We start from the raw sequence: 24,735 nt of genomic DNA, 5'->3' as shown, positions 1-24,735 counted from the left end.
TTGGTTAATTGCCACGTTAAATAGACAGCTGTCTATTTAATTAGCATTAGCTCACAAACCTGGAGGATAAAGGTGAGTTAGAGAAGTCTGAGGGTTTGGAGGGAGGTGGTGGTGGAGAAAGGGGTTTCAGACGATGCACATGATGACTGGTTTTGAAGAAGAAAGTGTGATGAGGATCCCATCTGTCTGGGGTCTGTCTGAAAGGTCAGGAGAGGAGCAAGAGGGGCAGGAAAAGCCTTTAAACCTCGCTGCAACCTCCAAACTATTAACTAGCAGTTCAAGTCTTTCAAGAGGAAGAGCTGTGTTTTATCTGAAAGGTCTGTTCAGAATTAAAGCTCATTAAAGCACAGCCACAGCAGGGTGAAGCGATCTAATGGGCATCTTCACGTCGACAGAGTTCATTTGGAGTATTCAGTACTTTCACACTAATTAAACACGGTTCACTACATTGGTACATGAAAATTTAGATTTTTTTCTCCTTGTATTCGAGCAGCTTATGTAAAAATACCTTTATTCTCATTGATTTTTATTAATATTGCAATACTCTTATAAAACACCTAACAGAATAATCTATGCTTACTGTGTTTACTGCTTTGTGACTCTGACCAGGCGAGTTGTTTTCTTAAATTTGAATGCACAAAGGAAATGAAAGAGAGAAAGAAAAGCTTTTCCCATCTAGAAGATATTTCAAACCAACTGTAAAAGGCTGTGAAACATTTCCAGAAGCTAAACAAAGTGCTTTCTATTCTTTTCTGCTTTCTTTGTTGTTGTTGTTATTGTTGTTTTTTCAGCATGAAACATTTTTCATGACGATATTGCATGATGCAACGTTTGTCAAGCGTGGATTTGCACATATATACCGAGTATCTTGCATAGATCAATGATTGTGATATGTGCAACTTTTTGCTGTGGTCAATGTGTCACCGTGCCTTCTGCTGCAGGTTGTAAAAAAGAAAGCTACCTGTCAGTCAAACAATCGTATTATTTCAGTACAGGTTCTTTGCCTGCCCATTGAATGTAAGCAACCTTTATAATAATTACAAGAGAAATATTTTCTTTCTTTTCTTGAATTCTTAAGAATCACAATCAAAAAAAGAAAAATTAGTCGAGATTAAAGAAACTGAAATTAGTCAAGTCATATGGGGAAATTAAGTTTGAGTCGTGTAACTTAACAAGTCTAGTTTACAGTTTATAGAGGTGTGAAATACTACATATTTTGTTATCAGTTTGATACTAAGTAAAGCATCACTGGTATTAATACCAGTATTATATCAAACTTACTATTTAAGTTGGATATAGAATTGAACTTTTGACCTTTAGGCATTTTTGTGTTTTTTTCCTTTGAATTATTTTGTCAAAATCAAGTTTTATGGGTGTCTAAAAATATTTTATTAGCATATTTATATAATATGATGACAAATTTGTGTGCGTTGTTTTTTTAAAGAAACAGAGTGGGAAAAAAATATTCAAATCAAAGCATAATGTTTGAAGGGTAGAATTGAGAAACTAAAAAACAAAATTAAATTTCAAGATGAAATCTGAAACTAAAGTATCGATCTAATCATTCTGGTAATTATGCAATACTCACACCGACTTGGTATTGATATAATTGATATTTTGGACTGATTCACACACCAGTTTATTCCCAGCTACAATTTACAAATGCCTGAAGGTTCTACCATCTTGTGTTCCAGAGATTAATGTTTATTGGTGCAAAACATGTATAATAAACCAAAACAACAGAAAAAAACTTGTGAAGATACTCAGTGAAGCTTGGAAGAGGATCTGTATATACTTATATATAAAAATGGTCAGTTCAAACTTCCGTGTTACAATCATGTTTTTTGGAAAATCCATGAAATGTATTGTAATGTGGGAATGTGGGCTTGGAGCTTTCACTGCCCCCGGAGTTCTTTCTGTAGCCTAATCAGGCTTTTACCTTGACAAAGCAGAGTGTAAACCTGATTAATTCCTATTCATGATGGCCACAATTTTAAATCAATATTGAGGTAAAACCTTGGAGGGCCCCTGGAGCAGAGTACACGGCACTAATCGTGCCCACTGGATGCAGCATAATGAGATTCTAATTGGACAATAAGTAATGAGACAAGGCATGAGTGGTTTACCAATATCTCATGAACCTTTGAATGGAAATTACAGCAGTTGTATTATGCAAAGGTCTAATCAGAGTTTACCTTTTTGCACTGTTAAAGAAATGACCTGATCAGTCCTGCAGGGCCCCATTTTGTCTATTTATTTAGCTCTTACTTTGCATGAAGCAGCCTGAAAGGCGGTGATTTCCTCTCTCTTTTCTTGCCGGTCCGTGTGTCTCGGGTCGTTTCTTAGATCAGCGGAGAGAGCAGCCATGTGTTTCGGAATAATTTCTGTCGTCAATTTTTGTCGGCATACAGATGAGTTTTACATCATGTCCAGGTCCCATTTGGCCTCCAACAACATGTGCCGTGTTCCATTTTCCTTCACTCATTACAGGCAGCACTGTTGACCTTGTGCTTCTGGTTCATGTACAACAGCAGATGTGTTGGCTCTGCAGGCTTAATGACGAACAGCAGTACAAGCTATACGCTGCTGAGGTCTATCAGGATACTGTTGAAACCACATATTTACATATTCTGTATTAAAAAGTCAGGTAACCCTTATTTTTTTTTAGACCATTTGGGATTGGCAAAATTATTTCTATTTGAAAAGTGCCAGAATAATGAGAGAATTTCTTTGGAGAATCTTTTTTCTTTACTTTTTTATTGTTCCGACGTTTGCAGGAATGACTACAGTATTTAGTAGAACTGTCTCTTAAACTGTATGACTTTGGAAAGACATTTTGTGGACTCTCACAATATGTGGAACATTCCTCCTGGTGGTACTGGTGTAGCTTAGCTTAGCTTAGCCAGGTTTCTACGCTACCTCATTCACAAAATCCTTTTAGCTATAAGGAGCTAAAAATGAGCTCCTTATAGATAAATATAAATTTACTGACATCTAGGCTTTATGATGGCTACTCTCATACACTGACTTTCTTGTACTTAATTCACTTTGTAACTAATTTGGCTGTGTTCTCAGGCTCATTGTCCATTTGTTGGATTCAGTTGCACTCCAGTTTTAACTTCCTTGCTTTTTTCACATGTGATTTCAATATTTTCTTTTCTCAGGATCTGTTTAGTGAAGTGCACCACCCAATCCCACACAGCATAATACTGCTATTCCTGTGCTGAACAGCTGAGATTGTGTTCTCAGGCTTGCAAGCTTTCCCATTTTTCCTCCAAAATTAAGGTAGTTGTCTAAATTGTATTCTTTCTTTTGGAGTAATGGCTGCTTCTTTTCTGAGTGGCCTTTCTGTCCATAATGGTGGGACTGGTTTCAGTGGGAAAAAATCTTAAAAATCCTTGATCTTGACATTAGCTGGACTTTGCCAAAATATTTAAAGGCACAATACTCTGACTAATAACAAAAAATCTCCGAATAAATTTTTATCTCATTATTTTTTGCATTTAGCAAATAGAAATTTAAATATTTACTCTGATTCAATGTCAGATTGTTAGAAAAAAAGATTGTCAAATGTAGTACGTGTTTTCAACTGTACAGTGATAAACTGCGAGGTTGGTTTATTAGCTAGCTAGCTAAAGTTTGTGAGAACATCTCCAACAAAGAAAAAGGCAAAGAAAAGTGATAATTTGAGGAGGAGAGGACCATGGTGTCTTGTTCAGAACCCCCCTGAGCATGTGTCGACTCTGACCCCGGCGTCTCCCCCGTGGGGACGTGGAGGTGACTTTGCAAAGTGATCCGCAGACCGCGGCGCTGCTCTCAAGTGTCGTCATGGCGAGTTACAGAGCAAATGGATACTCGCATCCTCATGAAAACCAACAAAGGGATATGTGCTGTATGTACATATTCAACTTTGTATGTTCAAGGGTGTTCTACGAGCTTGTGCTTCAAGAATCAATCTTTATTAAAAAGGATAAGACTGAAGAATTGATTTAATGAATGCGGCCTCATGTCCTGCGGCCACATGTAATCCGCACGGAATCGTCGAGCACGAGCTCAGGGGGACAAAAAATGTTCGCAGAAGACTGGTGGAGTGGCCTGTAATGATAGTCTCCATATAATCCCATAATTCCTTGTTTAATTAAACTCTGGAGCTGGCCTTGAGTCTCCGCCAGCTCTGTTGCTCTTTTGTTCTCACAGTTGTTATTTGGAGGCAAGGTCTGAGTGTTCTTTTGTCCACTGAAAGATTTGACTGGAGTGAGCTGAAACAAAGAGCCAGAGTCAGGTGCGCATTTCCACCGGAGCCGGATGGCAAAGGGCCTCTGTCAGAACCCGAAATCTCTTCACGCGCCCTCTTCTTCAGCATCTCCCTTTATTTTCCCTTCTCCCACACTTTCTGGACTGAGCATGATGCAATCCAACTAGGCCTGGAGCAACACTGGCACATCACTCTGCCTTGTCAATGTCTCAATGAGGAAATTATGAAAATAAGAATTTTATGACATGAAATGAAAAGGGCCATGTAGTTTGAATAGACATGCAGAGGAGGTGAAAATGATGCAATTTTCTAAATTCAGTTATAATGGTAATGCGTATTTACTGTCAAAAATTTCCCTGTCGGCCCGGATTGTACAGCTTTGTGCTGTATCTGTGTTCCTCGAGCAAAAATTCAGCTTAGTTGAATGCTGAAAAAGTAATGTAAAATATGCTTTAATTCATTCGGTGACAGCAGGTGGAAACACATGGGACTGAATGGTTTTGGTGCGATATTGTGCTCTATTTTATGCACTTTGGCTGAGCTGTGTATGAGCAGTATGCCCTGGGCCAATGACAGAGAAAAACAGGGTGAGGAGCAGCAAGGTGGCCTCTGCAGATTAACCCCTCTACCCACTGGCAGCCCGCTCCCCCTCAGCTCCCTGCCTCCACTGCCTCTGGGGCCCCTCTCACAGGCAGGATTGCATATCAGGGCCTCTTCTATAATAAATAAATATCCACAGATTAAGATAATATTCTCCCAGTTGTGTACGGAGAGAAAAGTAGCTGTCATTTGAATCCTCTCCGATGCAAACCCTGCATCACGAACGACAAAAGAGGCCCTTTTAGAATGCAGATAACGACGTTACTTTTCCACAAACAACTAATTTTCCCAAAGTCCTCTGGACTAGATATTCATTAGGTTTCTCTACACCTCAGGTAACCGCACAGATGAAGGATCGGATGTTGATTCGGAGCCAGATTTGCCCCTGAAGAGGAAGCAGAGGCGCAGCCGCACCACCTTCACAGCGGAGCAGCTGGAGGAGCTGGAGAAAGCTTTTGAGAGAACGCATTACCCTGACATCTACACCCGAGAAGAGCTGGCTCAGAGGACAAAACTCACAGAAGCCAGAGTACAGGTAGGTCCAACAGAGCTGTATGCAATTTAACCTTAGCTGAAGCAAAGACGAAGCAAAGATTAGCCATTCTTTTACTTTTACAGGGACTATGTCTTTGTGAGTAGGGTGCACTAACTTTCAACGACTCTTTAGGACTACATGCTGCAGAAACACTGAATGTCACCAATGAAAAAGCCTTGCCTTTCTCTATAATTTGAGTCTGCACATTGCTTTAACATAATGTTCTTACCCCTTACATTTTTACACATTTAGTTCAAATTAGAGCCACAAATTTCAACATAATTAACTGGGATTTAATGTAAGCAACCAACAAACTAGCACATTGTGAGGGGGAATGGATTCAGTTTTTTTACAAAACAAAGTTCTGATATTTAGGTTGTGACCAGCCACTCCTTCTGCAGGGGAAAATAATCACTCAGGGTGATGCTGCCACCACCGTGTTTCACCATTGCAATAGTTTGCTCAGTAAGATGGTGCGGTGTTACAGTATTTTAAATGAACACTATGTCTCCTGCATTGCTTTTGGCAAACTTCATGTGGGACTTCTTGCAGATTTTACTCATGAGTAGCTTTATTCTTCCTACTTCTTCATTAAGGTTAGATTTCCTGTCAATCTCCAACCGGAGCTGTTGGAGCTCTTCAGCTTCTTCACAGTTACATGGGGCCTATTGGCTGATTCATTGATTATTGCTCTCCATGCCTGGCTTGTCAGTTTTGGGACACTTGGAGATGTCTTTCTATTTTAATATCATGGATTGCACAATGCTCTATAATATGTTTAAAGCTTGGGACTTACAACCTAACCGTATATTAAATCTTTCCACATGTTATCCCTGGCCTATCTACTGTATTTCTCAGTGTTATGATTATTTTTATTCATTAATGTTCTCTTAAAAAGCTCTGAGGCTTTTATAGTACAGCTGTATTCATATTGGGTTTAAAAGACACTGATTCTTCAGGTAATTTGCTACTCTGGATTTTATTTATGGGTGTCAAAGTAAAGATGGCTGAATACAAATGCTTCCCAAATGTTTCAGACATTACCCTCCTTCTAGTTTACAAATATACTGTACTCTGTAAATAAAATGTATCAAAATTTGTGATTCTAACCTGACAGAATGTGAAAAGTCTTAAGGAGTACGAATACTTCTACAGTGTAATACATTCATCCATCATGAACACGTTTTCCTTCTTATCATGCTATTATCCTTAATGCTGAAGCAGTTTGACAGAAACACTTCCTTACTTCACACCCTACAGTCTAGGGCATAGACTAAGGAGGCCACTCTGACAGCCTGAACTCCCCACAATTTAGTGCAAGATTGAAGGAAGATGTGTACAGTAGAGTTACAGCAACAGCTGTTGTTCTAAAGATGGGAAGGGAGCAGAAACTAGGAGAGGAGCGAAAGGGAATGCATTCCTGATGGATTTCTCATTTCGGCCTTTGGCCAGGATCTCATCCCACCACTTTCAAGCTCGCCGCTGCTTGTAAAATCCTCCACATATCACACAGAGTTCTTCATCCTCTCTGGGGACCCCATGCCCCGACAACAACATTAATCAATCAACTGCTGGAGAAAAAAAAGTCTGGGGCACCCCTCTCCTCTTACCCCAGTGGTTCACACTCACTCTGAAACGGCCCAAACTCCTCACCGCATGCTAACTGTTCATCACACCACAAACACGCAGAGTTGGTAACTGATTCCACACATGTCACTGTCCATCTTCAAAACCCCCCAACATGCACGGGTATCCAGTATGTCTGAGTAAAGGAGTGCAGTATGTCAAGTGCTGAAGAACTAAGAGCTTCAGCTGAGATTTTAATGTAAATATTACCCTACATTGTCTTAAAAAGTTCATTTCAATTTTGCATTTCATCTTCAGGGATTAAAGCAATCATGATATTTCTATAGTAGAAGCAGACTTACTCAATTTGTTTCTTGTTTTATATATTATCATTTATTTAACAAATGTATTCAATTATTATTCTTCATTAGAGCCGGCACAAGAAAACTAAGCAAAAGCTTAGGACTCTCAGAAGACAACTTATCTAGTGTAAATATTATATGTACAAGTGACAATTCAATGGAGAAAACAAAAGTTGAAGCTCTACATTCAAGATAAATGTGATTTAATTTATTCAGAATGCAAAGACCTTCCTATATAAAGGAGAAATGGTATAAAACTTGGTCAACATCAGAAAAAATGGTTGGCTTTGATTTTGGTTGATCTGGATTCAGGGTTTTAAAAAGGAAAGAAGAAGAAGAAGAAGATCCTAAAAGCCACAGAAACAAAGAACATCATAAGAAATGAATGTGAGTCAAGCAACACACATCTAGCTATTGTGTGACTCACTTTCCCTCTAGTTAAAACTGTAACATTAATGTGCATAATGAATAATCGTTGGTAAACAAGGATTAATTAACAGGAATATGAGTTGTGGGGTTTGTTGTTGGATGGATGGCCTCAAAAATATGCTTAGGGTCCCAAACAACATAAAGTAGAACATTTTTGGGTGGTTTTAACATTTTTACTAGCAAAAATGTAAAATGCACCATAAACTGCTTGTCTGTCACAATGACATGATGCAGCCACTACCATGTTTTACTATGAGGAGGTATGATTAGAGTGTGCAACGCTTGTTTTCTGACAAATAGTGTTGTTCATAAAAAGTGTTTTTTTTTATTGTTTATTTTTTTTATACTGGTACCATTATAGCAGATAAAAGGTCCACAAATCTAATTTTATTTAGAACCGTATATATCCTTGGGCTGGTTCTGTTCTTCAGTCATCATTGAGGACACGTCATTTAAAAGATTTCTTTCTTCCATTAACGCCTGAGTGTTTATGGAACCACAAATAATCGTGGAGCAGAGAGTGAGAAGTACGGGAGTAGAATGCCACCGGAGTTACTTCTGTCTCTTTGCATTTGGATAATCGACTTAAATGATGTCATGTGAAAACCTGAGGAATTTGAGCCGCGGCTGTAATTTGTTAATGCTGTTTTCCTCGTAATCTAATTCTTTGAGGCTTTGAAAGTCTCAAAAGGTCAACTCAAACTTAATTTTCTGAGAAGGTTATGGAGAAAAGGGTACTGATGGCTAAAATAAATAGTGCCAACAGTGGTTCCGCAGTCTGCATGCTTCAAAGAACACATTGTCAAATCACTTTGTGAAAAGCCTAATAGTTTTTTCTAGCTTTTGCTCCAGATGCAACACCGCTTTTAAAAACTGATTCTGAATTACACACATATGCATATTCATCTCCTTTTACCACTTTGGACAGCTGATAGAGTCAAAGACTGTTACTGAAATGTGAGTGTACATGAGAAGATGTCCACCAGCTGGGCTGCTACATTGGTGCCTGAATGGCCTGTCATAGGCCAGGAGATGAGACCCTTTGGCCAGAGTGCAAAGCTCCTCCAGCACAGCTGCAATGACGCATCTTCCAGATGTCATCCAGAAACTTGCTGCAGTTTGAGGCTGAGAGAGAAATTACGGGCCGAGGTCCGTGCCGGGGTCCCACAGCCTCATATTTTATCCTCAGATTTGTGAGAGCTGTCATGGTTCGCTGTTATCTGTTTGTCTTTTAAGATGACAATAATGTGGAAAGCAGTTTTTGGGACGGGTGCAGAGGTAAACTGTGAGGCTAACACCTCTGTAAACAAGGCCGCCAGTCAAAGCAGAGCTGTAAAATTAAAAGCTGGATCATCATATGAGTGATGAGTGTTTGGCTTAGCGCTGACTCACAACATAAACTCATAAATAGAGCTAACTGCCTGGCGTCTGCCCTCGTCTGCCATTTTAAGACCCTCTCAGCATCTATCTTGATCAGCCCCGCTGCCCCTTTTCAGAGAACTTCCCGGTGCTCCTTTACCACCACAAACCGTGCAATGGTTTTATCACCCCGGCTGACAAATTGTGGGATGTGATCCATATCTCTCAGCAATTAGTTCCAGACTGTCTCTGTAGGAGGGGACGCTGCCAAGTCTACCTTCTCTGTATCCACCGCGATTGCAGTGTGCTCTGCTACTTTCCATCTGATAACCCCTCAGTTTTAACAAGAACAGGCAACAAAGCCATTTCACAAGAGTGCTGCTGAGTGGTGGATCAGGTGGGGAAGCATCGCGCAGGGGGAGAGATGTGCAGGCAATGGACAGCAGGTCGCTGTAAATCAGCTCTTACACATGAGGCAAATTGCATTTCCCTCCCATTTAGGCTGAAGTTTTTAAGAGACAGACTCCTGCTTCTCGACCGGAGCTCATCATCTCAGCATGCTGCTGCCGGCTCGCTTTACCAAATCTGTCACATAGGTCCTCTTTCATTACCAATAAACATCCTCCGTGTAGCTATTATAGTTAGTGGAATCTAATAAGGCATAAGCACTGCTTTTTATGAAGCATGCAAATCAATTTGGTAAAAAGTTTCTTTCTTTATCTGTGGCTTGCGCTGCTCTGAATGAGAGCACACAGAAAAGACCTATAAGTGGCTGTGTGCTAGCATCTTTAGCTGGGTGTAAAATACATTTAAAACTGAGTTTAGCCTCATGCAGGTGGTTTTAAGCAGGTTAGTGGAAATGTAAGGTATTCCATGTTTATATTTCCTCATGGTTGTGCTATCAGTCAAGTTTCAGTACTGTGAAGGAAAAAAATCCCAATAGCGCCGAGTGGTAGCAACCAAACCCAACAGGCAACTGTATTCCCGCCAGTGCGGGTTTACTTCTCATAAAGGAATAAATAGGATTTGTGTAGATTGTCGGGAGGAAATTGTTGCAATGCATCAGAGTGAATGTTCTAACACTTTCTTATTATTAGAATTTAAATGACTTTGGTACAGTGCTTCTGTACTCCTGATACTTATCAAGCTAATCCCACTCTCCTCACAAATTCACACTCCTAGCTACTTTAATTAGCATAGTGCCAGTCTGGAAGGCAAGCAGGGAGGGAATCAGAGGGGAAGAAAGAGGAAAGGGAAAGAGGAGGAGGACGTGTGAGGCATGGGTAAAGGGGGGGGGGTATTGCGTGGTATGAGGCAGAAGAGGATTTGGTGTGTTGTTGAAGCCAGTTGCATCACCTCTTCTGCGTTTTTATGGGTATGAAGTCAGCAGCACATTTTGTTTTGTCATTATCTGTCGGCTCCTGGTATTCATCTGCCGAATGTTGCAAATTGGCTCTTGAAAGGCGTCACATATTCAAGACTTGTCTTTGGGAAAAGAATTCATGGAGGATTGTGTAAACAGGCAATTCTCAAATGTAAATGATCCTGTTTAAGAGAAGCAACACATAGTGGATTTTTTATTTTTTGGTCTCTGTGGTGCACTGTCATGGCTTTACAATGTTGGCATGAGTGCCCACTATCATTGATCAGCCAGGATAAAAAGGAATTTAATCGCTCAAAATCAGTTCTTTTGACTAACACGGAAAGGAAGATTAACAGAGATGAAGCAATGTGGAGTGTACCAGAAACCACAGACTCAGATTTCATCACTGCATTTAATATTTTACATTCTATCAGATTGTAGGCTTAAGGTTTGCATACACCCTGCCTTGCAAAACTATTTATACCTCTTGAACTTCAGGTTAAAACCACAAAACTCCAAGAATTTTATGTGACAGACCGACACGAACAAGTTCATATCTGTGAAGTGAAACTAAACTGTGAAACTGGAAGGAGTCCAACTAAACCAGAGATCTCCAACACTCAGCATGTGAGCCACATGTTGTGGCTCTTTGGTCGTCCACAGTGGCTTTTAACCTATAAGAAATGAGAAAGACAAAATAATAGTGCTTTTTCACAACAGTGACAACATTGGTGAAAAAAATATTTGGAATAAATTTGTTTTTTGAATTGGGGCTGCACAGTGGCACAGTTGGTAGAACTGTTGCCTTGCAGCAAGAAGGTTCTGGGTTCGATTCCCAGCACAGTCCAAAAACATGAGGCTAATTGGTCTCTCTAAATTCTCCCTAGGAGTGTGTGTGTGTGCGCATGGTTGTTTGTCCCATCTGTCTCTGTGTTGCCCTGCGACAGACTGGCGATCTGTCCAGGATAACCCCGCCTCTCGCCCAGAATATTAGCTGGAGATAGACACCAGCACCTCCCGACCCGACTACGGACAAGGGTGTTAGAAAATGGATGGATGGATGGATGGATGGCATTCATGAAATTAATAAGCTCTCTGTTTTTGATGGGTCATGTTGTGACTGTAGATGTTACTTAGAGGAAAAATTGGCTCTCTAGGTTTTAAACATTGCTTGAGGAAACCAAGAGAGCCATAATATCTCTGGAAGAGAAACACTTTTGCGCACACTTTTCCTGATTCACAGCTGCAGCTCAATTGTTCTGCTTTATTCTTTGTTCTTCCTTCCCGGGTTAAACTTGACTCTTGATGATGTCCCTTTAACCTAAATGGGTCTAAATAACGTTCTCCACCACAATCCAACAATACAGACCTGTCCACGTGCCCTATATACTGGGAGACCTTATAGTCAGTGAAAATGAGACAGAAGTGTATTCTGTGAGTGAATTCAGGCCACGCACTCACAGGTAAACGAGGGTAACAATGAAGAAGCTCTGCAGCTGTCTGTGTTTCTGCAGAGAATTAAACCGGATTGGGGAGAGTCGAGGAGAATTTCTGTTCCAAGGTGACTTTGTGATCAGGTTCCAGAGCACACAGCCTCAAATCCTCAGCTTCGGGCTGTGTGTCGTAGTCTGTGCTAGAGTCGATGTGTGCATGTACAAGAAGACTGGGCTGGTAATATATGCATGCTGGTGATAGGGTATGGGCACGTGTGCAGCCCCACTCAAGTGCTTGTTTATCCCTGTTTGTGCTAAGAGTCTGATGACTGTTGGAGAAAGCCACTTTGTGCCTTATGGTTCCCTCTTTTCCTCCTTATATTAGACTGGATGCACTGCATGTCCTGTCTGTGCATCCTTACTCGACAGACGTGTTACACTAGGTCTTTTTTCAAAGTAATGTTGCAATGATATCTCTTCCTACTTCACTTTTGCACCCTAAAGCAAAGCATTTGCAGTAATGGATAATGTTTTTATTGAGCTACATGTGTGTATAAAATTATTAGCCTGAAGAAATGTTAAAAAGAAATGCTAAGGTGTGAATATTTATCTTCATTAGGGAACCATCTTATTGCCGAATTTCATCCGGACATAAATGAGATTTAGATATTTTATGGGGAAAAAAATAGTTTCTAAGTTACAGTATCAACTAAACATAAAACACCCAAAAACATTAAATCTGGTGACTACTTAAAGAGAAAGTCAAATGAATTATTCAAGAATGAGTATTCAGAGTAATAACAGCTCATAAAGTCTAAATATATAAAAAATTGTTATCACTTTTCCTCTTTAAAAGTTAAACATACAGGTTCTCTGCATAACTGGAGTTCTTTAACAAGTCTAAAGGAGAAATTTGACAAAGAAAAAAGGAGGTCTTAACTCCACAGGAGTTTACCTGTTGTCCATCAGCTTGACCACCACCAACCCTAAAAAAAACAATAGCAAGGAAGACTCCTTCTAAGACTGTTTTGTAACTTCTGTCTGGGTTCCTTACTTTGACTCAGAACTGAGATGTAACAAGTACATGATGTAATCTTGTGAGATAAGCTGACTCGTATTTCCACCTTTTGATTCTGATCAGTGTGTTTCCTAGATCACACACAGAGGATAAATTTGAAAATTCATCAGGACAAATTAGTTTCTACTTAAAACAAATCATATCGGTTAAGCTTCAAAGAAGAAACAAGTCCAGACACTAGAAATTATATATTTCAGTATGGACACAGGCATCTAGTTCAAGGTCTAAGAGAGAATATGAGTTTGCATTCAAAATGTAACACTCTACATGTTGTGCCTGATCATGAATTTGTTATAGATCATTTCAAAAGCTTACTGAGCTCTAAGCTTTAATATAAGGCACTCCAATGACTACTTTGACATCTATTGACATGCATCTAAATGAACATCTCCTTCATCAGATAACTTCATAAACAATGCATGTCTTGATGTTCCCAAAATCTTCTGTGGAATAAAATGATCAATTCATTTAAAGTCATAGAGTAGGCACATTCTTCTAGTCTTGGTCAGAGAGTGAAATGTGTGCATATATTTGTTTTCACTAAATAAATATATTGTTTTGTAAAAAAAAAAAAAATCCAAAGCAAATATAGATACAGAAGAAGGAAGTAAAAGTACAACTTAGCAGGATATCAAAACAAACACAGCATATGGCTGAATAAATCTTTTAAGGTGAAGCCGAAACTGAAAATGGAAACACTGAGTTAAAGAAAGTAGTGAAAGAGAAACTTAACTTTAACATTCAGGTGTTTTTGTGTCCGCCATGATGAAGCACCGGCTTCCTGAGCTTGGATGACAAAAGAAGGAAGGAAGTTAAAGTGAGCATGAAAGAAGGAGTGTTGTGAGTGGATGAGGTCGAAGGTGAAGTGGCACTGCCGGGTGGGGTGATCGGGAGTGTGTGGAGGGAAGGGGGTGCACCTCCCACTACCCCTGCCCCCAACCGTGCGCCCCCTCCCTCCCTTGAGCCAGGCAGCTGCTTGTCTGGCCCAGTCGGTGCTCAGTTCAAACCTCAGAGCACGCTCCACTACATCCCAATAGGAAAAATTTCCCCGAGCTACACCTCACGTTTGTTTTGTAATAGCCGACTGAAGAGATTCAGACTCAGCCTTTAGAAGCAGTCGCGCTTTAGATAAAGATTTCCTGTTGGTTTTCCACTTGTACACCCCAAGATTTGTCCTTTTCTGAAAAGCTGACACAGTCGCTGGCTGTTGTATCTTATTTCCTCCCTTGCAAACTGAGTTAAAAGCAAAGAAGTCTTTGTGGAAGAAACAACTGTGTAGAAAAAGAACCACATTCGAATTAAGATCTCTGCAAGGCTGAGATCCCTTGTAGGCCCATACGAGTTTATATGTATGTTTGTGCACACAAAAAAGAGGCGGGCCCTCAAAATGCAGAGTACGTCTCTGTGTAAGTCGCCTTGAAAATGTCCCTCTTTAAGACCTGTTTAAAAGGGACGCCCCCTCTTTGTGTCCACTGTTCTCGCTGGCGTACGGAGGGCCTTTTGTCCCCCTCTTTCATGTGCTCTCACAATAGCGCTGGCCGTTTGAAACACAACAGTAGATGAACTGCGCTGACAGTGTATTAAACTCTGATGAATTGCCTGTGCGAGGCATAGATCAATGTCCTTCAACCCCAAGCACACAGCGAAGCCCGAGCCTTGTCTTGGCTAAATGGAACAGGTTGCTGGCTCTTTTCAAAAGGCGCCTGATTATATTCATGTTTTGTTGAAGCAGAAGCCTTTTTAAAATGTGTAAATCTTTGCCATTCTAAAGACTCCCTATTTTCTTCCCCTTTCTTTCAGAGAAGTGACATGGTAATGCTGCTCATTTTGTTACCGCTCTACTTGAATTTTTTTTTTTTTTTACTCCTAAAATATACCTTGCAACTTAATAAACAACAAAAAATACGCCTTACAGTTATATCCTGGAAATCATCATCATTTACCAAAATGTCTTTTAGCTTTTCAAGCTTACTAGAGGGGTGTGATGCAGACTAATGGCCTGCCTCTGACCTTTCAGTGACTTCTTTCCTCTGAAGGAAGCTTAGAGCTGCCTGTTTACACAGATCACAACCACTTAAGAACAACACATATAGGCCACTGAGCTCCCAAGAAGGGCTGCAGACTGTCAGCTAACAGCAGCAGTGCTACTGTTCTCACCAGATTAATCACAGGTGTCAGAACTCCCTCTTAGAGGTCAAGCTAACACACACTAAAGAGAAACTGAAGCTACTTTTTGGAATGATGTGTTTTTATCCAACTTGCAGGTGTGGTTTAGCAACAGACGGGCTCGGTGGCGCAAGCAGGCCGGCGCCAATCAGCTAGCAGCCTTCAACCACCTGCTTCCCGGCGGTTTCCCGCCCACGGGGATGCCAACTTTACCCACCTACCAGCTGCCGGAGACCAGCTACCCCAGCACCACGCTATCACAGGGTAAATCTGACGCAGCCCAACATCCAAAACATACAGAATGCTCTGTCCGGTGGTTTTAACTCAATTTTGCTAAATATTCCATTAGTACTATTTATTTGTGGTATGCCATCCATTTTTCATGTACATGTTAATAAAGTTGCACGAATCATGTGCTGCATATAAGAAGCATGCAGCAGCTTGTTATCTTTCTAATCACATCTTTGTCACAGTGAGAAAGAGACAAGTCTTACATTACAAGCAAGGGTCACATGGAAGCTTTACACTTTTTACTAAGAAATTTGCTTTCGAAAGATGATTCAGGAAACGCCTGTCAGATGCTTTCAACGATCACAGGATTTAGTGTATTTTATTAGGATTTTATGTGATTTACCATCACAAATTAAATGGAAATGGCCTGTATTTGTATAGCACTTTAGCGGACTACAAAGCGCTTCACACTACATTTAGTGATTCATGCACACATTCACACGCTGATTGTGGGAAGCTACATTATAGCTGCCCTGAATAAAATGATGATCAGCACCACCAAACCTTCTGACCGCCGTTACCAAACCACCAAAGTAACAGATAATTGTGAAGAGGAAGGAAACTAATATGTTGTTTTTAAAATATTTTGCAAATAGAAAAATGAAATGTATTTTTATTTAGCCTTTGGGGGTTCTCTTCCTAGAATCATCTTTAGCTATAATTAAAGCTGGAGGTTTTGTGTCTCTGCTAACTAAGCTCAAGTCAGTCAGACTGGATAGAGCGTCTGTAAGCAGCACTTTTCAAGTCTTGCCACAGTTTCTCAATTGTATTCATGTTTGGACTTTGACTAGGACTTCCTAGCATTTCATATAAACTGTTCCCATTGTAGCTCATCATTCTGGTCAGTGTCCTGCATAGGCAGCATCAAAGAGGTTTACTTCCAGAGTTGTCCTAAGTTAAGCTACATTCACCATGTTATCCTTCTCAAAACATCCCCTCCATCACGTTTCAGGGTGGAGATAGTTTTTGTTTTGGTTCCACCTGACCAGATAACCTTCTTCTAGACGTTTACTGTGTATCCTGCATGACTTGTGGCACACTTTAAGCATCACCTGTAAGAGCTTTGTTTCAACAATGACTTTATTTTTACTACTGGTCCATGAATGCCAGTTTTTGGAAACTTTTTTACCATTTGTTATTCTGTCAGGTTGCCTCTTTGATAAATGCTCTTCTTACCTAAAATACCAGACGCTAGTTCTTAGTGGACACAAGTTTCTTGGTAGGCTTAAGATAAATATGTATGACCTAACTTAACTTCTCAATAACTTTCTCCCTCTCTGAGCTGTAAGTTGTTTAGGTCCTCAGCTGTGTTCACTAATGTTCCCCAACAACTCCTGAGGCCATCAGAACAGTTGTTCTTATGTCAATATCAAATTCAAGCTGCTTTTTATTAAAGTATTGAAATTTAATTAGAGGTATCAGAGTAAAAATCAACTCTACACTTCAATTGGAGCCTTTTGTCGTAAAGATTCCTGTTGTTGCGGTGCAGAACATTAATGTTGTGTATATTCTTTGTTTATGTCAGAGGGCAGCAGCACATTGCACAGACCACAGCCTCTGCCGCCGTCTTCCATGCACCAGGGTGGTCTGAGCGCCGACAGCAGCTCCGCGTACGGCCTGTCGTCCAATCGACACAGCTTCTCCAGCTACTCCGATACGTTCATGAGCCCATCCGCCTCCAGCAACCACATGAACCCTGTTGGCAACGGGCTCTCCCCACAGGTCAGACCCAGCAGCCCTTTAAGGCCTCATGCCACGTCTTCTTCTCTCATAGGTGTTGATAACATTCTTTATTCCACGGCTTTCCTCCTCCTCTCTCAGCTAAGGATATGTAATTGCGTTTTTTTTTCCACTGAAATTAAGATTCAGAAACAGCATGTTCAGCGAAAATAACTGCCAGTGTGGGCTTTTATGTTCGCCTTTCCAAAGCCCTGGATTTATTTTAGCTACTCCAAATTGCTACATTTGTAAAACAATTGGATTAACATCAACAAATTAAAATTCATCTTGATAGCAACCAGAAGTGCTCAAGCTGCTCCAAACAGCGGTTTTCTACTTTCCTGGGACATCTAAATCCTGCACCGCGCAGAGAGAGCACATGCAGATGAAATAATTAGCTAAAGCTTATAAATGTGGACCCATAATCTTCTTCACGTAATTGTCTGCAGCTCGAAGACTCCAGTGCCTTGTGTGATTTTTATTTTTTTTCGCTTGTGTCTTGTGCTGCATGATTTTCAGGCATCTTCATATGCAGAGTGAACCTAAATTTAACTCTGTCCACTTCTTGGACCTTAAAGTAAAGATTTATGTGTGTTGTTTTCTGAAAAGCATTTGGTTTTAGTTGTTAACATCTTTTAGACACTTCCATTAATGAGCGTTTAAATGCGACTGCCTCTTGTAAGGATTGAGCTTTAAGTAGCACAGAATGAAAAATGATTTGTATTGATGCAAATCGTGTGTACGGAGTGAATTATGCACAATTACCCATCAACACTGGCCAGTCTTGCCCACCCTCACCAACAAGATGTGGTTAACAGGCAGAAAATAAGATTGAAATGGTGTGTAAAGAGTTGAAAATGAATTTCAATGCTGCATTTGTCCACAATTACCCCGTCGTTCACACATGTTTTATTGGGGAGGTTTTTTTTTCTCCTTCCTTCAAATATTTCTCAAAGCAGATTGGAAACATTCTTGGTATTACCCTCTTTCTTCAGAGAAGAAAGAATTAAGGATTTTGTGACAAAAAAGAGATTTTCTCTCCTGCTGGAGCGACGGAGGATAACATGGAGGCTCACAGCGTGTTTGATTGTTAATCGTGGCACAGGGGTTTTAACTGCTAATGCTCTCACTGCAAACCTGCAGAAAAACACCAGGAACATGGAGCCCTTTTTTTTATTATTATTATTAATGGGTCTCTCTAATGCTGGCATGGGGTGCACTGTCGCTTTCCTCTCCCTCCCGTCAGAGCGGTGGAAGAATGTGTTGGGATATTAAACATTTCCTGTCACAGTGGGGATTAGGACGTGAGCATTTGGGCAGCTGTAGAGAGCGGATTTTTCGTTTTCAATTACTCAATCAGAAGTGATTGATAGAGGCGCCAACTGACATGCGCTTTATTTGTGTGGGGTTTTTTTTCTGGAAGTTTATTTAAATATCTCAAAGTTCAAGGTTTTTTTTCCACATTTTCCTGCATGATGTTTGTGCTGCACTGAGGTGAAATGATTTGAATGCATCCAGATTGCTGTGTGGCATTCCTATCAGTGTCCCAGCATGGAGATGGATGCTCCCGCTGATAGCAAAATCAGAGTTCGCTCACTGGTGCAGCTTCCTGCTGTGCTGGACAGACCTCCTCTCTCCACAAAGCAAAACACTGAAAACCCAAACAATAAACCCAATAAAAAGGTTGACTGTATGCCATTTTTTTCTCTTACCTAATGTCAATCATAAAGCAGAAGTAGCTACATTTTTATTGTAAACCCATTTATTTTTTTCTCCCTTTGTGTATTGGTGGGGAGGGATGGAAATGAGAAACTGATATTGTAAGTTGCAGACAAAGTCTATTTGCAGGAGATATGCTTGTGCATTGGTATGTGCAGGCCATTCCTTCAAGTGTCTGGCACTGATGGCCTTGCAGTTGCTGTAAAGATTGACAAAAATTCTGTGATTCGAAGTAAATGGGCTGCGGTCGCGAGGTGCCAAATCTGTAATGGAATCCTGCAGCGTTGGGCAGACCCGACAGGAGCCCGCGTCCATCCCAATTCCATGACCCTTCCCGACAGCACACATTTTTGCCCATTACAGGCGGTGGGAGAAACGCTATCCACACTCCATACCGGCCACTGTCATTGTGGGGTATACAACATGTTTGGCTGGTTGAGGGCGGGGCAGGGGTCGTGGGTGGGGGTCGGGTGGTGGTAGTATATTAAAGGATCGTGAGAGCAAAGCTGTGCCTGGCTGGGCGAAAGGTATGAAACCAGAAGTGTGTTTTGTTGTTGGTCTTGTTTCATTTAGCGGCTCAGCAGGTGTTGGAAAAAGGAGAAAGCAGGGGCATGAAGGACGGGCATCCCTGTATTTTTCAGCCATGCTCAGCTGAACACAAAGGTCAGAGACTATGTGCTCTCTGTGACTGACACTATGAAGCTTTGATTTATTTAAAAATGAGAGAAAAAAAGCTGAAATTGAACAGGTTTTACTCATTTTGCTAGAAAAACGTGATTTCCAACAATTGTAATTGTTGGAAAATTTGACGCTTGTCAAATTGTTGTTGCTTTAGCATCTATTCTAAACATAAATTACTGCATGATAGGAACACATGATAAAAGAGGAAAAAAACTACAGAGTAGTTGGTGGGTGTTTGGAATCGGACGATTTTCATCTTGACCAGCTCAGATCAGTCATGGATTTGTTAGAAACTGAAAATCAAGTCTTTTATTCCAATCTGTAAGCACAACTTTCCTCCACTTTACTGATATACTGATGACAACAACCTTCAAGCCAGGAAGAAGACTCAAATCCTTCTACAATGGAAATATTATTTTGTACAGAGACGTGTCAGGCTGCTTATAATCTTAAAAAGTCCAATACTTTCTGTGGCTAGAAAGAATTTTCCAGATTAGAAAACGTTGGCAATCTTTTGGAAATCTCACTGACTAACTCTACAGGGGGCACCAACAGTTTACATATTGTGATTCTGACATGCTAATAATGCTAATCATGCTAAGCGCTAATACAGGATGTAAAGGACAGTTTCACATGTGTATCCTGTTATCCTTATATTGTCCTGTGAAATTGTGGTGATATTTGTATATTTTCAAGTGCGTAAAAAATACATAAGCAAAACCACTCAGTTACCTCACAACCAAAACTGCAAAAGTACAAAGTGACCAGTAGGCAACCTATAATTCACTAAAGTTGAGTTTTATTTTATTACAGATCTCTCCCTCTCAGAATCTGGTGGATTTTTTTGTAGTGGTATTTTTAAGTGATGTGAGGAAAGAAAGCTTTGTACATTTCTTGAAAATATACGTTTAGTGTTACACCGAGCATTTTGTTGTTAAGATTATTAGGGCTTCAATTAATGCTGAAATCATAACTGTCTAAACTGGCAGATAAAAACGTTCAGACACAACCGGTGATTAGAAATTGGCCACCAAATCTCTGATCTGTCCACATGTAAAGAAAATCAACTGCAAGAAGAGCTGGTAGCACCATTCCAAGACGTGTGTACAACATGCAGGAGCCACAATAACCAGCCATCAGTGGCAGAATGGAAAGTGCATGCCATGGAGGGGTGTTCACAGCTATCCTCTCTCCCTGTAAAGAGGCATGATGGAGCAAGAGAGAAGCTGCTAACTCGATAGGTACGGTGGATATTCCGATAAAGGAAGTTCACAAAGTTTTATGAGAAACTTTTCTTTCCTGTTTTGCAGTTTTGTGAAACTGTTGTGTGTTTTGGAATGACAAGGATGTGTATGTGTGTGAGGAGGGCCTTTGGGCTGTGTGAGTGGGCCGGGCCTACACACACACACAAACACGCACACGCACACACACATGTACACGGGATCAGAGGCAGAGCGGCTCTCACCCCTGCCTCCCTTTGATCTGTGTCCCCAGGCCTGCCTGCCCGCGCGGCGCTGCACCGTACCACGCACGCTGACACCATGCTCACCAGCGACTCCCCACAACTGTCTGAGCGAGATAAGCCAGGGGAGACTCCAAACTGTGCTGCAGCTCTTCCATTAGCTAGTGCAGGCGCTTCTTTTAAAAATGGGATGAATTATTTTTAAGAAGCTAGCTCTGCTGTTGCCAAAAAAAAAAAAGGAGTGTGGGGGGGGGAGGGAGTGAATGTACAGAACAATCCGGGGCTCTGGCTTCATTCCGCCTCCCTCCCTGACTTCTAACAAGACATCCTGCACCTGAATACCAATGAGAGAGGGAGATTCATGTAGTCCCCCACATTATTAAAACTTGGGCATTAAGCCTCTCACCGGGCACTGTGTCAGCTGGCAGCCTCCACTGACAACAAATCAAAGGGGATGAGCACATAGCCTGCATTCACAGCTCAGCCACTCGCGGAGCAAGTGGGGGAATACATACTGGTTAATTAGAACTCCCATTAAAACAAATACTGTTTCAATTTGGCAAGTATAAAAAAAGATGTAAGAGGCTTTAAAAAAACAGACCTGCTGTCGGCAGTTGCCAAGAAAATCCAGGGGCTGCAAATCATATCCACTGGCTATACTGTTTCTGAACAGATTATTAGTGTTTTTTAGCTGCTGTTTCGCAACACTTTCGAACTCAGGGGAAATATTTCCACCATATGTTCCTTTTTCATGAAGCGCAGCTCTGTTGCACGATTGGTTTGCATTTGCCACTTGCAAGTTGTTGATTGATAATTCCGCTTCTCACTATTAAAGCTTTCATTGTGGTTCTTCTGTAGCAGCGCTGCTGCACCTGAGCCATTTGTTGCTCCATCTTTTGAGTCTCAGGAGCAGCCTGAGCGCTGCCATTTTCATGTTCATTCCAAAATATTTCTACTTGGCGCTTGGTGCATTCATAATCTATTTTTCTCACCTACCAACCTTGCTTCCCCTCCACTTGGCGTTCTGTCATCCAGCTATGCCTTCCTTGCCAATGGTGCTCCGCGTTCCCTCTCCTCTCCCCGCCTTCCTCTCCTTGCTCTCCAGCTCTCTCCCCTGGAGAGGCAGCTCTTCTCCCCGCGCCCAGATGAAAGGCTACGGCGGACAATAAAAATGCTATTTAAATGCAAGGGTGTTTGTGTGCGGGTGAGAGATATTTCCCGCTGAAAGTGAGCTGCTGCATCCTGATAAATAGTAAATATAAGGGAATGTGATTTACATTTATCTTGCAGAGGCAGCCAATATGAATTTCAGTAAATCCTGGAAGATGGGGATTTAAGGAGGAAAATGACTGAGGCTGATTCACATGCGGTGTGTCCCACGCAGCTGAGATGCCTATGAGGTGGAGAGTGCAACTGCTTTTATTAAAGTAGAGACGCACACAGACGCCGATCGTATCTAAAACCACTTATTACACACAGGGATACATAGTGGAGATATCCAGGCCTTACACACTCTGCATAATAATAGTAAGAAGAGATGCACCGATCAGACTTCTCGTGGCCGATATCTATTCCCATTTTTCTCTGAAGCCTGTCTTCCAATTTGAACCCATTTTTTTCTTCTGAGAATAACACATAAAAGAAAAACTGTGTTACATTTTCTTTGATATATAGCTCATAGTTTTGAATCCAACAGAAACTAAGGAAATTGTGATATTATACAAAGCATTTGCCCCTGAACTTTCTCTGATTTAAAGAGAAATAAATGTGAAATAAATGTTGCTGTTGAATGCATTTAAGATGAAAAATAGAATTTGTTCTTAGTTTTGATGCATTTATTGAATAGGAAAAATAATTGGAGGCATAAATAAAGCTTTTCCTTTCATATTCCCAGCTTTCTTTCGACTGTGATCTGCCATCTTTGATTTTAGCTTATTTTAATGTTTCTTTTTTACAGACCCCTATTAAAAGAGAAAACAAATATCCGTTATCGTTTTGATGCAATCTTGGAATGGAAAAAAACAGTTCTAAATGCACCCACAGACTTTTTCTGGCTGTAAATTGTTTCCGTTTCCGTTCAGAATAGAGAATCATTTTCTCTATTCTGTGATCTGCCGATTCTGATTTCAACTGATTTTAGTTTGTTATTCTAAGCAATATGATGGACAAAAGAAAAAAAAAATGCTGCACATTCTTTTTCAGAGATTGTAATTTAACTCAAAAAGACTATTGAGATCAGTACCATATATGGCTCCCTAAATGTGAACTGATGTTTATTAAATTACATTAAAAATGCTTCAGTGTGCAAGCTGTTGGTTGATGTGTTCTTGGTTTTGAAGCTTTTTATTAGTAAGAAATAAAAATGCACTGATCAGGCTTTTCCTGACCGATACCAATTTCTGGTGCACTTTGAAGCCAGACATTTCCACCCATTTTCATTCCTAAGGACCAAAACACATAAAAGAGAAAACATATATAAACGACAGGTTCCTGGATATAGGCAGTATTTGAGTTCAACAGAAAATGAAGGAACTACAGCATTATCATTTATTACCTCAAACATCTGCCCTAACCATTTTATAATGTTAGAAACTTTAAAAAAGCTATTTCTGGTGGACAGAAATTAGTGGGTGTTCTTACTTTTGATCCAAAAATCAGATTTTTTGATTACTCTTTCTAGTCGATGGACTTATGCATCTCTAATAATAATAATTATGATAATAATGATAATGGAGGGAAACTGTTGAGTGATTGGGGTCGGGGTGCAGCAGGTCTGGGGCTGCTGGGTAGGAACCTGCAGTGAGCAGCCAACGTTTGGGATGTTGTCCGGCTGCATGTGGTTCCTGTTAGTTCCAGATGCCACTCTGACAGGTGCATAGCTGTGATTAATAGTCTCCGACTTTGTCTCTCAGCCATTCTGTCGCTTCTCCCCTTCTGTCTCTGTCTCTCATCAGTTCATCTCTGTGTTTTCAGCACAGAAATAAGAAATAAAAACGAAACAAGCCCAGGAGCGTCGTTATTGACATTGAGCTTCATTTGAATTGTCTCTCTTCGTCTCCCCTTCCTGACAATACGATGAGAAAACATGGAGGTTGGAGGGTCCTCAGCTGGTTGTCACATGCAGCAGCTTTCCCCTCTCAGTCTCCAGCTGAGAGCTATTTCACTATTTATTTACATGTAATTATGGCTATGAGGTGCAGATATTAACACTGTCAAGAACAATTTGACCTGACATTTTTCACTAGACCTGGCCCCTGCTGTTTTCAGCAAACAACCTCCTCTACTCCTGCTCCTCCTCCCTCACTCCCTCAGTCCACCTCGCCTTCCTGCTGGAGCTCCCCTCTCTCTCTCTCTCTCTTTCTCTTTCTCTCTGCGCGCACACACTGGCCCCGCTTCGCTGAAACCACTCTCCTGGAATCAGAAAATTTGCCGTTTAATTTAGAAAGAGGCGTCGGCGCGAGGTGCTGAAGAGTCGGAGTCTGCATGTGTGTGCAGAGAGAGGGAGAGGAAGTGGGAGAAGAGGGAGGAGGGGTGTCTCTTGTTCCCAATGGCTGAATCCATCCCATAGTTACTCAAGCATATCACTAGCAGAGAATAGAGGATTGCTCCCCACACGTTCTCCAATTGCAGTCCAATAGACGGCATATTAACCTCTGGTTAGCGCGGGGCCGGGTATATAGCTCAGACTGGGGGACGTTTAGGAGGGAGGGGGAGAGG

General features: G+C 41.0%; 1 protein-coding gene across 2 annotated transcripts in view; it reads left to right on the top strand.

The window, feature by feature from the left end:
* Window positions 1–24,735, top strand: part of pax7a (paired box 7a) — a 58,148-nt gene that overhangs the window by 21,237 nt on the left and 12,176 nt on the right. For both annotated transcript variants that reach the window (XM_028003227.1, XM_028003226.1), the window contains exons 5-7: window positions 5,191–5,390; window positions 15,245–15,410; window positions 16,963–17,159. In XM_028003227.1, the coding sequence (XP_027859028.1) occupies window positions 5,191–5,390; window positions 15,245–15,410; window positions 16,963–17,159 (563 nt within the window). The remainder of the gene's footprint in view (window positions 1–5,190; window positions 5,391–15,244; window positions 15,411–16,962; window positions 17,160–24,735) is intronic.

This window comes from Xiphophorus couchianus, chromosome 20, assembly GCF_001444195.1.
Source record: "Xiphophorus couchianus chromosome 20, X_couchianus-1.0, whole genome shotgun sequence".
Classification (NCBI taxonomy): Eukaryota; Metazoa; Chordata; class Actinopteri; order Cyprinodontiformes; family Poeciliidae; genus Xiphophorus; species Xiphophorus couchianus.
Note: the sequence above shows the minus strand (reverse complement) of the source record. Positions and strands in the feature narration are given on the sequence as shown.